General features: G+C 36.0%; 1 protein-coding gene across 1 annotated transcript in view; it reads left to right on the plus strand.

Annotated features, from left to right (window-relative positions):
• LOC149227431 (putative NAD kinase 1) overlaps positions 1-5,244 on the plus strand; it is a 105,018-nt gene extending 99,774 nt beyond the window's left edge. Inside the window, exon 7 of the mRNA XM_089380502.1 lies at positions 4,572-5,244. Coding sequence (XP_089236628.1) covers positions 4,572-4,887 — 316 coding nt within the window. The 3' untranslated portion in view covers positions 4,888-5,244. The remainder of the gene's footprint in view (positions 1-4,571) is intronic.
• The last annotated feature ends 13,306 nt before the right edge of the window (positions 5,245-18,550 follow it).

The following is an 18,550-nucleotide window of genomic DNA, read 5'->3' on the forward strand; positions in this document are numbered from 1 at the left end:
AACATTGCATATAGAAAGATGGTCACATTCAATTAATCCTATCAGTGAAGATTGGAATTTGCTTGCTCAATTTGCCATATGAAGACTTATCCCACAACTGGTGAACAGAATCGCACAACATTGAACACTTGGCAGCAATAAAACTCATTTCTCTAATTGTATTCTATTTTTGTAATTCCAGTCCTAGAAAGTTGCTTCTTGCAACTAATTGTTGTTAGGATTCTTATTTGTATAAAAACGAGAAAAGATTCGATACCAAGGGATCGAGAGTTTTATTTTTTCTGAGTATTGTAATTTTGGAGAACATCATTTTATCAATCTATAAGATTCAGTTGTTTTAATAGTGACAGTGTATGTTGAGACTCTATAAATTTTTTCTACTATTAATCAAAAGCCTTTCTTCTACATACTTGTTTCTTTTATATGAATAGATTTAAGAGTGATTACTTTGTATTATTTTCCCTTTCATATGTGTCTACATTAATGTTATGAAAAAGTGATTTTTATGAAGGATTCAGTTTGTGTCCAACATACCTCCCTTTTCATTGAGTTATTGGAGCAAAATTCATATAGTGAAATTATGTTATGTGACTACTAAATTCCTATGCTTAGTACATTTTACAACGTAGAAGGGTTTGAGTATTAGTTTAATATTCTTAAACTTCTGACATATGTTCTCTTATATTCCTCCTATTTTCCATTTTTACCTGGTTACTGTCTGCCCGAATGGAATAACTGCCTGAAGACTGATAATTATAGTCATTGTCCATAAAATCACTGAGGAGGTAATATAAAATCAGATCAGATCAATTATCTGAGTGAATTGGTGCCTTGGCATAGTTCTCTAACCAAGAACATCTCAAGGAACAACACTGCCCATTATTTGTTCGTGTACTGATTCATTGACTGCATTTAAATCAGTCTTTGTCGAAAGTTTCAGCCTTTTCTCAATAGGTATAAATTATGTTTTTGCAATATGTCATCTTGAACTTGTTTAACAAACCTTTGGCATATTTTGTTTATGAAACAAAGATATGATTATCCATTTGCCAAACTTCTGCACCTAAAGCAATAATGTAGGAGGCCTAAATCTACCATGTCAAAAGCCAAACATTTCTCAGATTTTACATTTGCAATTGCTTTTGCTTCACTACTTGTGATGATGATGTCATCAACATATATTACTAGAATTACCACATCTTCATTGTTGCTTTTGACATAGATACTGGAGTTAGAACATCTTAATATTTTCTCTCTCAAATATCTGTGAATTTTGATGTACCATGCCTAATGAGCTTGCTTAAGCCCATAAAGAGATTTTTTGAATCTGCATGCTAGATGTTCCCTACGTGTATACTCTTTCTCTGGCTTACTATTGAGGAAGGCACTCTTCACATCCATCTAATGTAGTTTCCAGCCAAACTGTGTTACCATGGCTAGATCAATCATCCAAGTGGATTGTACCTATTTTTGTAGATGTCTCCTCATAGTCAATCCTGCCTTCTAAGCAGAGCCCTTTGCAACTAGCTTTGCTTTATGCTTTCCAAGCATTCTATATTCCTTGTACTTGATTTTATCGACCCATTTGCAACCAATGGGTTTCTTTCTTCGAGGTAGCTCTATGAGAATCGCTGTTTGACTCCATCAAGGTCTCATGTTTGGCTTGTATAGCTTTTTCCCATTTCAGGATGCCTTGAGATTTTTCAATTGATGGAGGTAGTCAAAGCTGTGATAAATCCTGACTTCATAATGTACTCTTCTAAAATCCAGGCTGACAGCAAGCTAAGAAGGTGGTGATGAGAGTTACATCTCTGGATGGCTGGTCTCCACACTTTCTGATGTTGGATAGATAATTGATCTGATAAAGTGAGCTGCTCACAAGGCTATTTACAGCATGCTTTATCCTGTGGATGAAACTAGAGTCTAGGATGTCATGAGCCTTGAGATGTTAATTAGTTGTTATAAATGAAACCACTGAAATGAATTATGTAAGAACCATTTCTATCTAATATTTCAATTCATGCCTGTTGATGCACTGATCTCTAGCCAATTCATTAGGGCCTATCTTCTACAATTTAGCATCCCCATCTTCTTTCCGTGTTTTGAATATGGTCATCCTCCGAGCGATCACTATATCCTGAACTTTGGAACTTTAACATAATTTAATATAATGTCCAAATTGATTTTCCTGCTTATAAATGGTATGTTATCCGTCTTTTTATATGCCATTTTCAAAATCAAGGGAGCCTAAATCTCATGCTTGGGACATAAAACCACAGACATTAAGCAAGAATGTGGAACATTCTAGGTTTCGTTGGCTTCTATTCTTGTTGGAACTTGAAGCATTGCAAGAAACTTCATGTAACATGCTGAGCACCTAGTACCAATCAACGGGTAGGATGCCATTTAGTACTTAATAGCAACCATCATGCTTGGCTCCATTTTACAGCCATGATGGCCTTTCTATTTCACAGGACAAAACATACAACATGCTTTTGGGGGGATTGAACTCTGGTGGGAGGAATATCAGTGGCCTCTTTTGACCAACCAGTCAATACTCAAGCCCCCAGCGGAATTGGCTGTTGGAACTTGTTCCATATATAGTCATTAATTTAGAATGCATGATCCTGTATGCAATACAAAGATTCCCATTAATGAAGTTCAGTCACTAAATGTAGCCTAGAACTTCAAAGTTAAAAACATGTTTTAGACTTTACGTTGTCTATTACATTTTAAAACGTGCTTCTTATAATTGTATCCATAGACACAATTGACTAATTAGATAAGCACGTCTGAGGACCATATACTAGAAGTAGAGAATTTCTTGGCAGATACAGATGAATTTCGAGGTATCGTTCAATTTAATTTCCCTCTACAATCAGAAAAAAAATGTGCAGAAACTAGACATGTAGCCTAGAAACTTGGAGAAATGGAACTCTATTATTTCAGATTAGTAAGTTTCAATGGAAATAATTTAATATTATAAAAATGTGTTCATTAACGCAATGCCTGCCTTGTTTGTTTTATTATAGATATTAGCAGAGCAAAAAACAGAGTTCCATCTCGTATACAATTTATAAGTTCTCTCCATGCCATCTGATTTGTCCTGTATTTTCATAATTAAATGCCCTATTTTTCTGTGGGTAGTTTTCATTTTTTTTTAATAATTTGAACTGGGGATGCTGGAAGCTCAAACATAACTCCTTACTTATTAGGAACTCCTGTTGTTACTGTGACTTAGGAGGTCTGCACTAGCAACTTATAATCAATCACCATGGTCTATCCAGTTACGATTTCGCTTACAGTGCTTTTCTTACAATTTCAGTAGTTATGTTCATAGTTCTATAGCTAATCTTTGACTTAAATCAATCGTGCCTGTGGATGGAATTGGCTCCTGCATGCTGTGCCATTGAATTCCTGATTAATTAGTATTTTGTTGGGTCAATATGAGATGTGGGAGTATTTGACTGCAAATTCCTTAATTGTGGGCTTGTTTTTTCAGTACAATGCCATGTAGATGAATTGGGTATTAGCAGAGCAAAAAACAGAGTTCCATCTCATACACAATTTATAAGTTCTCACCATGCCATCTGATTTGTCCTGTATTTTCATAATTAAATGCCCTGTTTTTCTGTGGGTAGTTTTCATTTTTTTTAATAATTTTGAACTGGGGATGCTGGAAGCTCAAACATAACTCCTTACTTATTAGGAACTCATGTTATTACTGTGACTTAGGAGGTCTGCACTGGCAACTTTTAATCAATCACCATGGTCTATCCACTTACGATTTCGCTTACAGTGCTTTTCTTACAATTTCAGTAATTATGTTTATAGTTCTATAGCTAATCTTTGACTTAAATCAATCTTGCCTATGGATGGAATTGGATCCTGCATGCTGTGCCATTGAATTCCTGATTAATTAGTATTTTGTTGGGTCAATATGAGATGTGGGAGTATTTGATTGCAAAATACTTTAATTGTGGGCTTGTTTTTTTCAGTACAATGCCATGTATATGAATTAGGTATTAGCTGAGCAAAAAACAGAGTTCCATCTCGTACACAATTTATAAGTTCTCTCCATGCCATCTAATTTGTCCTGTATTTTCATAATTAAATGCCCCGTTTTTCTGTGGGTAGTTTTCTTTTTTTTTAATAATTTTGAACTGGGGATGCTGGAAGCTCAAACATAACTCCTTACTTATTAGGAACTCATGTTTGTTACTGTGACTTAGGAGGTCTTCACTGGCAACTTATAATCAATCACCATGGTCTATCCACTTACGATTTCGCTTCCAGTGCTTTTCTTACAATTTCAGTAATTATGTTCATGGTTCTATAGTTAATCTTTGACTTAAATCAATCTTGCCTGTGGATGGAATTGGCTCCTGCATGCTGTGCCATTGAATTCCTGATTAATTAGTATTTTGTTGGGTCAATATGAGATGTGGGAGTATTTGATTGCAAAATACTTTAATTGTGGGCTTGTTTTTTTCAGTACAATGCCATGTAGATGAATTAGCTTATGGTGTAACAAATCCAATATCTTTTATGTTGATCTACTTGCATTGATTTGTGCAGGTGCCTGGAATCCTTTTCACTCCGATTTGCCCCCATTCATTGTCATTTAGGCCTCTCATCTTACCTGAATATGTTGTCCTTCGTGTGCAAGTCCCTTATAACAGTAGAGGGAATGCATGGGCTTCCTTTGATGGAAAGGACCGTAAGCAGCTCAATGCAGGTGATGCACTTCTGTGTAGCATGGCTCCTTGGCCTGTACCAACTGCATGCGAGGGGGATTCAACCCATGATTTCTTACGCAGTGTTTGTGAAGGCTTACATTGGAATATGAGAAAGAAGCAGTCATTTGATGGAATTCGAGAGGCCTGACTTCTCTCATATTCAATATCTTGGCCTTAACAACAGGGGTCAGTCCATTAGTAATAAATATTCTTTTGTAATCTGAATGCCTATTTCAGAGAATTCTAGCTTTACATGTTTAACTTGTTTCTATCATTGTAATTTTGTAACATTTTTTAAGGTATAGGTGATCTTTTGGCATCCTTAATGTTATTAAAGATTTCCTTTATTCCCACATAATGCTTGTGCAATGCAAAAATAAATTCTGTCAACAGTGCTAATCCAACCCTGTCAAGTTGTTTATATTGGCACTTCTGAGTTATTAAATTCTTTGTTATGTATCTCAGGTTTTATGAGTATAATGAAATGAAATGAAATTTTAACGTCCATGAGACTAGATATAGTCTATGGGACCAAATGATTATATGATTTGTGTTAATTTTACTAACTCCAGCTAGTGGAAATTTATTCTCTAGTAAATACTTTTTTGAAAATTAATTTACTTAGATTTATTGAAATGAAGTATCACTGGAATTTTAAATAAAAGATAAACGAGGGAAGCAGAAAAGAAATAACATCAATCTCATAAACATTCATACAAATAAATTATGTCCTCTATATCTGTTGTTTCATTAATAAATTATTTTGTTGCATTGGTTTTGGGGGCGGGGAATGACGGGGAGGGGATGCGTCCAGGGAACAACTAGAGCGCACCCCCAAATTTTTCAAGGGATGGAGGGTTGGGGATGGCAATTATATATATATATATATTCTAGAATTGAATATTGACATTTGTAGTTGTTTCAAGCTTGTGGGCAAAACAAGCTATAGTTTATAACATTATACACAACCCTTACACTTGTGTATTAGAATCTCGAACAATTTTGAAAAAGGGTTGAGTGACATTCTATTGTGGCCACTAGACATGAGCTTTAGTTTTAGGAAACTTAATTGTAACTACTTTCAATTTGTAATAAGTGTTGAGAGTTCAATAGGGCAATGAATATGTTAATTCTCTTTACTTGATATTTGTTTGTGTTACGTTTTACTTATTAGCTTTGTTCGTTATTATTCCAATGTGCAATACATCAAACAACTACCAAAATAGTAAGAATAGTGACACAGTATATAGGTTGCAAGCCAGGGCCAAAACTCCTCCTCTTGAGGGGAAAACCCGAAAATATCTTATCTTTCAAATCTTTCAATTGACGAATACCATGACTTCGACTTAGACAAATACTCTCCAAGATCAAGTCTTCCATGACCTCCTACTGCAATATCTTCGACCTCCCAGTAGATCCGAAATTCTGCGCCCTAACAGTTGCTGCTGCTTTTCTAGGAGACTTCGATCTCCCTCTAACAACCTTCCTCTTGACTTCGATTGCTTTGACTTGAGTCCTAGGGCTAGTCAGATGCCCTAAGAGACCTTCGTTTGCCTTCTATTCCTTCTTGCTTCCAAAATCGAACCTCAAACTATCCCAATGCAAAAACCCTAACTTCGCACTTCCAGAAGAATAGAGAAAGACCCAAACACTTTGACTTCTTCAACCTTATCTTCTTTGCACTTCCTTTTTCGACTTCCTTTTCTTCTGTCTTCTTCGCATAAGAGATGAGAGAGTGAGTGATTCAAATGGAGGACGAGTTCCTCTTATATATAGGCTTCCTCAAGGGTGGATGTGGTTTTTCATGTAGGCCGACTTGACAACTCATTAGGCTGACTTGATCTTGGAGGTATTTTGACACTTTCAAGACAAAATACATTTTTCTTTGCAATTTACAATGTGCCCATAGGGTCTTCCATATATGACAATGACTCTTATACCTAGGACAAACCCTAGAAGCACTCAATGGGTGCTTGACCTATAAAATAAAAGAACTTGAGCATGAAACCCATGCTTCAATAATAATAATAATAATAATTTCTTTTTCATTTTACATTTACAAGAATACATTTCATATTAATGAAGACCAAACCTAGTTACACATTTTTTAACACTCCCTCTTAACTAGGGAGGTATTCATAAGAGGTACATGGTCATTCTCAATCTGAAGAGATCTCATAAGAAGAGTTGGATTGGTAACCCATCTGTCTAGCATCATAATAACCAACATTGTCACATAGCAAGGCCTTGACTAACAACTCTATCTCTCCACAAGATTAGAGCATAATGCTGGCGAGACCAATGATATATATAGACACCATCATCATTGTCTCTCAAGGTACATACCCCACCCGGGTGTTCATAGAGTATAAATTCCCATTGGACTATTCTTATCTTAGGTAGCTAATCCTCAAAGAAGATCGGTCCACGACTACTCTTGTCTAGAATGACCTATCACATTCTCAAAGAGTATTGAATGCAGGATGGCTACCCAATCCTCCATTCTTTCTTCCCAAGTGAAGACAAGAATGTTGTATCTATCTCTCCCCCTCAATTAGGGAGGACAAATCCACCAAACCAAGATTGTCCCTTAAGTATACAAGCTTCTTGTTTGGAAGCGATTTCGTCAATATGTCAGCTACCTACTCATCGATGGAGACATATCGTAGCTACAACACACCCTTTTGTACTAGCTTTTAAATATAGTGATACTTGTTGTTGATATGCTTTGTATTCCCATGAAACAGTGGGTCCTCAGACAAACGAATACAACTGGTGTTATCACAGTATCACTGTAGGGTTCATCGGTCCTTCAAACAAGTCAGATAACGACTTCCTTAACCATACTGTTTCCCTACTTACTTCACATGTTGCAACATATTCAGCCTCAGCACTACTCAAAGCAACGATGTCTTGCTTTTTCCTTATCCATGAGACCATGGAGGATCCCAAATTGAAACATTCTCCTGTAGTACTTCTTCCATCCTGTTCATTGCTTGCCTAGTCGGAATCTGTATACCCAATCAATTGGACATCATTTCTTCTATCATACCTCAGACAATAGTTGATGGTTCTGCGCATATATCTCAAAATATGCTTTGCTGCTATCCAATGGTCATGTTTTGTCTCTACTTGGAATTGACTGAGAACATTTACTGCAAAACATCTGTTTGGTTGAGTATTCACCAAGTACATCAATGAGCCAACGAGTTGTCTATACATGGAAGGATCCATAGGGCTTGATTAAGAACTCCTTAGTCTCTTCAAGTTTGTGATCATCAGAGTGGTCATATTTTTATAGTCCATCATGTTGAACTTCTTTAGAATCTCGATCACATACTTTCGTTGACCCAAATAGATTACATTTGGTCCTTGCCAGAATTGTAGTCCCAAATAGTAATGCATCAGCCCAAGATCCTTCATGTCAAATTCTGCTACTAGTTGCCTCTTACATTTTTCAATTTGACCTTCTACACCTGTTAAGAGAAGATCATCTACATACAAAGGAATAATTACAGGTTCATTGTTTACAACCTTAATATAAAGGTTTGAGTCAGCATAAATTTTTGTGAAGCCTATTCTCTGTAGGTATGCATCAATTCTAGCATAGCATGCCCTTGGTGCTTGCTTGAGGCCATATAATGCTTTCTTCAATCTGCAAACATATGTGTTCCTATCTTTGACTTCAAATCCCAAGGGTTGTTCTATATAGACTTCTTCATCTATAGTGCCATTTAGAAATACAATCTTGACATCCATTTGATGGATGTTCCATCCCATCGATGCTGCCAGAGAGGCTAATGATCGAATCGTTGTATATCTTGCTGTTGGAGCAAATGTTTCTTCGTAGTCGATGTGTTCAAGTTAAGAGAATCCTCTAGCCACAAAGCTTACTTTATACTTGTCTATACTTCCATCGGTTGCATGCTTGATCTTATAGATCCACTTGGAAGTAACCACAGATTTGTCTTCAGGTCTAGGTACGATCTCCCAGACTCCATTCTTCATTATAGATTGATACTCTTCATTCATGGCATCCTTCCATTCTCGATGTTCTACAACCTCTTCAAAGGTGGATGGTTCTGCTTTTGTTAATTTTGTCATGTATGCAACATACCTAGAATATTTCTTGGGGCTCTTACTTTCTCTAAATGATCCTTGTGCTTCCCCATGACCTTCTGCATCAAGTAGTGTGGATTTCAACCAATTAGGTATTTTCCTTGTTTTAGGAATGACCACAGGTTGAACAAGTTCACTTGGCCCTTCTTCTTCATGGTGTGATCCTTCTCCTCCCTTGTCAACTTCTTCAAATATCAGAAGTTCTTCGCCATCAAAATCTATGGAAAATTATTTTGATTTATTGAATGTTATACTCTCATCAAATATGACATTATGACTAACTTCAATGTGATGTTCATCTTTCATATAGATTCTTTATGCCTTTGATGAGTTACTGTAACCAACAAAAGTCCCTTTTACACCAGAACAATCCAACTTCTTTCTTTTGTCCTTTGGTATATGAATATACACAGGGCACCCAAAGATTCAGAGATGATCTACAGATGGATTCTTCCCAGTGAACACTTCTTTTGGAGTTTTGTTCTCTAGAGATTTGTGAGGACATCGATTTTGAATGTAGACCGTTGTTTTGGTTGCCTCTTCCCACAAAAAACTAGGTAGATCTTGATCGTGCAACATTTCTTTTACACTTTTTTAAATGGATTCGTTTTTTCTTTTTGCGACCCCATTTTGTTCGGGATTGTATGGAACTATCAGCTCCCTCTTAATCCCAAATTCCTTACAAAATGCTATAATCTCTTTGGATGTATATTCTCCTCCATTATCAAATCTTAGTATCTTGATTCTTCTTTTGGTAAAGTTTTCTACTTCAACCTTGAATTCTTGTAATTTTGTTAATACTTCATCCTTGGTTTTCATTAAGTAAACTCAGGTCTTGTTTAGTCAATTTAGTGTCCTAAATTGCTTGCATAAATTATCAACTAAGGTTTGTAAACTGATGAAGTGTGGTGCACTATATGTGCTTAGGTAATCTTTTTCTTACTTTGTTGTTTTGTATTTTATGTTGTTTTTGGGGGGTTTTTGTTTTTTGATGTCTAAGAATGTACAACTTGAAACTATGAGAAAATTTAAGTGAATCTAATGAATTTTGAAGAAAATGAAATGTTCTTAAGTTAATCGAATTTCCTAAAAATGGACCAAGAACTGTTGGCTAGTTAGTATCTAATAAAAAAATAGAGCATCTATCTTATCTTATCATTAGTCTTAATCCATGGATGTAATTCTTAAAACAAGAATGAAATTGATGTAGAAGGCAACTTAGTAATTGCATTTTTTTTTTGGTAGGTAAGCATCCACGGGGGATTTGAACCAGTGACCTATCACAAGGAGTGTCTTAACAGTGCACCCATTCACCGTTAATCCAAAGCCCCATGGGCTACTCAGTAATTGCATTCATTAAACATTCAACCATTCAATTTTGGAATATGATTAAATCAATCTTCTTGAATTGATTATTGAGAATACCAGTGATGCAACTAAGTGAGTATCTGAAAGAAAAAAGGTAAAAACATGTAAAACTAACTGTAAACAACAAATGTATTTTTGACTTTATCCAACATTCAAATGTTAAGCATTACCCTATTGAAGTGCCGTGCAAGAAATTAATTATACTTTAGTTCCTAAGTTCCTAGGAAAATAACAATGTACTGAGTAAATTCAATCACTGTATGAATTAGACATTTAACCATTTAGTTTAGGATCATCATCACTTTGAAATGGGTTTTGAAAAACATCCATTAACACAATTAATTGACAATTCTGTTATAAGAAAATGAATGACAAAATAGTGAGAAAACTAAGCAATTGTGTATTCTTATTATTTCAATCTTAATTTAGTTTGGAGACAAAGTCATTTTTCTCCACGAAATATCTTAGAAGAATAAGGCTGCACAATTGTGATTTATTATTATGCTATTGATTAAAAACTGAAATGAAATACCATCTTAATTTAGAAAACAGATTTGCTAAAAATAGAGTAATGGAAATTGAACTAAAAACAACAAATGAAAAACCTCATTCAGTGCAGGAGCCCTTTGCAACTGACATGGCTGGAATATTAGCTAGTTAAGGATGCACTTTAAACGATCATTGGAAACATGAAATTTGTGTTATGAAAAAAACGAAGTCTGAATGCAGAGTATCAACAAAAACCTTGAATTTAACATGTATTTCCTTCTAACTTCTAACTTCCTCTTGGTTCCATGCAACCGATATTTAAAGGAAAACAACATAACTATTTATGATATAAACTTCCTATAGATGGCTAATTCAAATTAAATTTAACATGACTGTTTATGAGATAAACTTGCTACAGGTGGCTAATTCGAATTGCAATAGGACTGTTTAAACTTTTGATTAGCTACATGTGGCTAATTCGAATTAGATTTGCAACAAAACTGTTAGATTCTTGATTAGCTACGAAAGAGTAAATCAAGAGTCCTATTGCTTTCAGATAACGTACTTTGACTTCATTGTTGACCATGACCTTAGGCTTGCTTTTCTGTCGATTTGGACCGAGTGAATATGATAGAATCCATGTAGAGATGATTCTAGAAATGTCCATGTGGCCCAATTCTTCATTTGACACCTAGAACTTGCCAAACCATGAGAGTAGCTACAAAATCCATAGTTAGCTGCAGAATAGGCTGCGTTCTGTGGCCAATTTGCAAAAATCTATTCAAATAGCAAGAACATGAAAATATAATATGATGATCATTTTAATGCTTTCTTTAAGACAAAACCTAGCATTTATCATTGATTGGGTCTGTAATCTTATGAGAAAGTGAGGGAAAAAGGTGAGAAAAAATGTTAAGGAGAGGTTATTTCTGAGGTTCAACATACCCACTGCAAAATCATTGCATGTTCTCATGCAATTTTCCAAAAATGTTAGTTCTTCCTCCCTACTGCATTTCCTCAGACACCTCTGCTAGTACACTCAATTTCCTTTTTTTGTTCTTCTTTGAAGTGACTGTCATTCTCGGCTTTCTCATAAGAAGTTTGTACTTAAGGTTAATGACTGTTTTGTTCAAAATCTTATTCTTTCTATTCAATTTCCTATTTTTCTTATATCACAATCCTAGATGCAAAATGATATTATCGTGAATTGCCTTGTCTAATTTATTTTGTTCCTTCAAGGTCTCATTCTCTTGTTTGATATGTTTGTTCAATATCTCTAATTCATAAATTTCTTGTTTGAGAGCATCAATAAGAGGTTTTGTGGATTGATAGAAGGTTCTGGGTTCATTGAGGCACTTCTCTTCTCTAGTGATTCTATATAGTTTTATATTTGTTGCTGCACTGGGTCTATGTCTGGAGATCTTCTGCTTGGCTACCTTCAAAATGATGAACATGATAATTTTGAGCACTGTGTGCAGAGGAGATGTTAACAAGAGATGGTTTTGGGGTTTCATCGTTTAAATTTATAAACTCTGTCCCTTTTGATGATGTTTTCTTTACCAAGCCTCGGAGTCTAGAGCTCCTTCTAAGTTGTGGAGGACTTACATTCTCCTCATTTGTGACCTTTTTTTCCTTTCTTATCTTCCCTCTTGCCTTGATTTGCTTCCTGATTTCTGTCAGTTCTTAAGAGATTAACTTTTTATCATCTTTCTACAATGAAGACTCATGTTTGTTTTCAATAGTTATATCAGTCTTCGTTCTTTTACTTCTTCTGACATTATCTTCTTTAGGTGACTGGTGTTTCTTGGAAATTGTTTCTAATAAGGAAATTCTCTCAGGTATCTCCTATGATTTTTAAATGAAACTCAAATCAATATCTTTATCAGCCCATGATGATACATGGTTGTATCTATGAACTGTATTCTCTTTTGCACATTTGTATCTATGAAATTATTTAGCAGGAAGAAAGGAAGATTGATTTATCCATCTTCTAAGAAACTCACCAGTTAATGGATATGGTAGACATACATGCAACCAAACCTCCCCTCACAAGTGATAAATTTCTGTAAAACCAAGAGCATGTTCCTCCACTTACTTTTAAGAGCTGAAATGGGAATACCTTTTCTAAAAACAGAGACATCCATACCTGGGTTTTTGAGTATTACTTTCCATGATTCATTGTGGAAATCCTTGTTCTTGAACCATCTTTCACCATGCCTTGGAAGTTCTGTAGCCTTAGTCATGAATGACTCAGTCACTGCAAACTTGATATCTCCAATTTCTACCTTTGTGCTATCAAAAGATTGAGCAAAGGATTTTGTAATCTCCTTATGAAAACCATCAAATTTCTTGATGAATTTAAGCCATTCAACTTTCTGCAACATTTCTTTGAGCTGTGGGTATCCTTTCATGTACTTTTCTCCTACTGGTTCTGATATGACAATTAGCCCCATGCCTTCTACTACACAGAGTTCTCAACCTTCAAAATTACCCTTCCCGGTTTTATTAAATGAATTGGTTGCGAATTTGGTGAAAGGAATTGCGGGTTTGTATGAAATAAATAGATGGTAGGAGTTCTGGAGAAATGTAGACAAGTATGTCATGTCGTAGTCATGACTGTTAATAATCAACGAGGGAGTTAATTATGGACCGTTATGTGACAAAATATGGATGATGTGGCGGATATGTAGTATGATGGAGATTGCAATCAAATCAAATGATGATTTGTCAAGGAAACATATGAATATCCATATTATATATGCTTTATGTTTTAACCTTGCTATTTAAAATAAAGTTTTGCACTTTACCTTTTAGAACTTAACCTTTTCGTTTGTTGTTTTCTTTGGTGTTGATCCATAGGTACCCTTTCAGAATATTGGTCTTCAAAACAAGATTCTTCAATTTTCTGCAATTATCATTTGTTTGTAAGATGTATAATTATGCTAGAGCTGCTGAATGAAATATCGCTGCAGAATGGAATTAGCGACAAAACATGATAAAAAAATGAAGTATGGTTATGGGACATGAATGTGAAATGAAATGGAAATGGAATATGACAGTGAAATGGAATGAAAGTAGATTGAGATGGAATGAAACTGTAAAATAAAATGAAAATGGGGTTAGATGGAATGAGACTGTAAAATGAAATGAATTTGCAGATTATGAACTACTTATTACAGAAAAGAAATGGAAAATATAGGATGTCAGAAATTTCTGATTTTCACCCTGTATTTTCTATATAAGTATGCCAGTTAATTATTGGTTTTCATACTTATACATTTTATTATATATATATATATATATACATACACACATATACAGGAAAAATAAAAGCTAAGTTAGCGGAGAAGAATAATTCTTCTTCATTTCAGTGTTATCTTGGAAAAATTTGATAAAACCCTCTTGAAATTGGCTTATAATATATCTTCAACCGATGACCATTCACAAGAAGAGGTATCTTTCTTTCATCTATTGTCCTTATTATCACTGCTCCATTAATAAAGGCTTCTTCATTATCATATGGCCCAAGCCAACGAGTCTGAAATTTTCCTTAAAAATCTTTGAATTTTGAATCGAACAAAAGTGCCCAATCCCCTACTTGAAACTTCTTCTCCTTGATATACTTATCATGCCATTTAGCCCTTTGCTGCTGGACTATACTGGTTCTTTGAACTGCATCTTTCTTGATTTCATCAAGCTCATTGAGTTGCTCCAATCTATGTTTCTGTGCTTCTGATAAATCCAGTCCCAATTGGATTGCCATTTTGAAGGTTCTGATTTGAAACTCTATAGGGAACAAGACTTGCTTCTCATAAAAAAGCTCATAGGGATTATGTCATGTTGTGTTCCTCCATGTAGTTCTGTAGGCCCATAAGGCTTCAGGAAGCCTTTCTGCCCAATCTCTTCTGTGTAGATGTATAGTTTTAGTGAGAATTCCTTCAATCACCTTATTGGGATATTCAACTTGACCATTTGCTTGTGGATGATAAGGAGTAGATTTTCTGTGTTTGATCTTGTAATCTTCCACAAGCCTTTCCACCATTTTAGATGTAAATTGAGATCCCTGATCTATCACAATTTCTCTTGGAACACCAAAACGAGTGAAGATGTCCTCAAAAAGAAAATTAACTATAGATTTTCATTAGCAAAAGGTAATTTGCTTTAACCTCTACACATTTAGTGACATAATCAGTGCATACAAAAATATACTTTTTTTGTTTAGATGGAGGATTAACTGGTCCAACAAAATCCAAGGCCCATTTTCCAAAAGGTTTAATGAGTACTTGAGTTTGTAGTGGCATTTCATCTGAAGAAGTAGGTTTTCCTACCCTTTGGCAGCTATCACACCTTTTGAAATATTCTTTGGATTCTTTGAAGATGGAGATCCAATAATATCCAAAATGAAGGATTTTATAGGCTGTTCTCTTGTCAGCAAAGTGTCCACCACAAGGTTCATCATGACATGCATTAAGAATTTCAGGCATTTCATCTTCTCGAACACATATTCTGATCACGAGATCTGGACCTGTTTTATACAATTCATTAGTAATCCATGAGTAACTTGCACTTGTTTGAATGATTTTTATTTTCTCCTTAGGAAATAAATGTGAAGGTAATTTCCCTATGACTAAGTAATTAAGAATATTTGCAAACCATGCACTTTGAATAGTTACTGCAAAAAGATATTTGTCAGGAAATTTATCTTCCACTGGAGTGGCATCTTTGATATTTTGTTAAAATTGGCAACCATGGCAAAACATCATGTGGGTCATCTTATTCATGGCTAATAATATTTTTATTAGATTCCTCTCGTCGAGAGGTGTAGGATTGATATAAAGATCATCCAATTCCGATAAGTATTCATGGAGATATGAATTTATTTTGATTATGGAATTATTATCAAGCCGACCTACAACTCATGTAGGCTTAGAAGCCCAACAGTCGCATCTATTCACCCACCAACGTTGTGCATAAATATAAGAGGAATTTTCCTCATTTGGACTCGCTCATCTCATCACATCTCTCTCTCTCTACTGCGCAGATATGAGTCTCTTCTTTACTGCGCTGAAATGGGTCTCTCTCTCTCACACATGTGAAGCTGGAAGCTGTTGAATTTGAAGCTGCAACTGCAGAAGTAAAGATTGACTTGCGTGGCCTAGAATATCTCCTCTTTGGAACTGCGCTGTAGGTTCATCTGAACCTCCTTTGAAAGCCGCAACTTTTGGTGGTGGAATGAAGTCAATCCGACGAACGGTTTGCAAGATATCGACTGCCCTAGTTTGAAGCCGGAAACTGCTGAAACTGAAGCTGCAACTGCAGAAGTAAAGATTGACTTGCGTGGCCTAGAAGATCTCCTCATCTGAACTGCGCTGTAGGTTCATCTGAACCTCCTCTGGAAGCCGAAACTTTTGGTGGTGGAATGAAGTCAATCCGACTGTCGGTTTGTGAGATATGGTCTGCCCTAGTTTGATAATGAAGCCGCTAATGCTGATGCTACTGATCTAGGGTTTGCTACTGCTGATATGAATCAGATTTATTGTACTATTTCTCTCTGCTGAATTATTGAAGATAAAAGAAGATTTGATCAAAGGGTTTCCCCACACATTGTGGGGTTTGTCCCTGGCTAGCTGCCACATCTTGTGTCTCTTGTCTTGGCTTGTTTTCTGTCGATCGTTTAATGTTCTATCTGCACTTTACTTTATGTACATGTGATTGCTAATCGGTGGAATATAATAAGAAAAAGAATTAACCCGTTATAAGCATAGAACATACCATAACTTAATATGGTATCAGAGCTGAGGTGAAGACAAAGCCCGAGCAAGAGCAAGAGCAATCATTGAAGAGAAGATTGGCAAGGCTATCCTAAAAGAACTATGGGGTCCTCAACACTCTTTCCTGCCGAATACAAGCTCCGTGAGAAAGCTGACTATCACGGATGGAAGATGTCTATCGATCTAACCCTTGAAGATCAAGGAGTGTTGGACCATGTAAGAGGCAATATTGTTGAGCCTTCATCAAATGCATCTGCTGCTGTCTGGAACAAATGGAAAAATGGAGAAGTCAAAACAAAGAAGATCATCCGGGACTCTATCGACAAGCGCTTGGTGGCCTACATCTCTGATCTAGACACCTCCAAGGAAATCTACGACAGACTGGTGAGTTTATTTAAAGTTAATGATGCAAATCAAGTTTTGTTTCTTAGAAATAAGTTGAGGGAAATCAAGAAGGGTAAAGATGAAAGTATGCAAGCATACTTCTTAAGAATCACCGAGATCAATAATGATCTCCTATCTATTGGGGAAACCATTACTGACAGAGAAATGGCACTCACAACTCTCGGAGGATTACCATCTGAATGGTATGTGTTCAGGACTACTCTTCTGAACAATAATGTAATTCCTAGTTTCGAGGAATTAATGGCTAGATGCATTCAAGCACAAACAAGGGTAGAGGAACAGGAAATGCCCTTGCCTAAAGGTCCTCCTGCTGCTTTTTCTAAATCGAAAAGAAAGGCTGGATTTAAGGGTGGAAGAAAAGGACGATGTTTCATTTGCAATAAAGCAGGTCACTATGCAAGGGAATGCCCTGATAGAAAGGACTCTCACCGTGACGATGATCAAAATCCCTCTCATGGTAATCGAAGGAATGGAAAATTCAACAACAAAGGAAAAAGGAATGCGGGAAATCAAGGAAGAGGGCAACCATTCAAGAAGGCTAGAAATTCCAGGTATGAATCTAACACTGTTGACGATAAGCAGGCTGAATATTATCTACCAGCTGCTCTATCTACCTCCGCTCCTCCGGACTCAATGGGAATTTGGCTCATTGATAGTGGTGCCTCAAGACACTTCACTGGTTATAAAGAAGTACTCTATAATCTGGCAGAGAAAGAAACTAACCTGGAAATTGTCCTTGGAGATGACATGAAATACCTAGTGAAAGGTGTAGGCAATGTTTCTCTTAAACTGAATCAAGGTAATACGATTCACTTACAAGATGTATTATATGTACCTGATCTCAAAAAGAACCTGGTATCCATCTTGGCAATGGAAGATGAAGGTTATAAGGTAACCTTCAGCGATGGTAAGGTACGCATATGGAAAAATAATGTTAAAAATGCTTTCACTCTTGGGTTTCGAGTTGATTCTTTATATCAAGTCGGTGGAATTCCGCTAGGTGTCATGTCTTGTGACACAACGCTTCAGTCCGAACTTTGGCATCGAAGGTTTGCCCACCTTCATTACAAAGCTCTACCCAATGTAAGACAGATGGTAACAGGGATGCCTAAATTCCAAGTAGAGAAAGAAGGTGTATGTCCGGGATGTGCTGAAGGAAAGCTCAAAAGGGGACCATTCCCTTCAAGTCAAAGCAAGACCTCCGATATATTACAACTAGTTCACTCAGACATATCAGGTATGATGCCTGTGAACTCCTTGGGAGGATACTCATATTATCTTACTTTTACAGATGACCATTCTCGAAAGACCTGCATATACTTCTTGAAAAAGAAGGATGAAGTGTTCCCTTGGTTCCAACACTTCAAAGACCTAATCGAGAATCAAACCGAAAAGAAGATCAAGATCTTAAGAATTGACAATGGGACTGAATATGAATCTAATGAGTTCCATGATTTTTGTAAAGAGGCTGGCATCAATAGGGAGACTACTACACCATATACTCCTGAACAAAATGGTGTGGCAGAAAGGAAGAACCGCACAATTATGGAAGTTGTCCAGGCCATGCTACATGATCAAAGTATTCCTAATTTTCTATGGGCTGAAGCTGCAAACACTGCCGTATATGTACAAAATCGATGCCCTCATCAAGCATTGGGT

The sequence above is a fragment of the Pinus tabuliformis genome, chromosome J, assembly GCF_031772625.1.
Source record: "Pinus tabuliformis cultivar Carrire ecotype Pingquan chromosome J, CPIR1, whole genome shotgun sequence".
Classification (NCBI taxonomy): Eukaryota; Viridiplantae; Streptophyta; class Pinopsida; order Pinales; family Pinaceae; genus Pinus; species Pinus tabuliformis.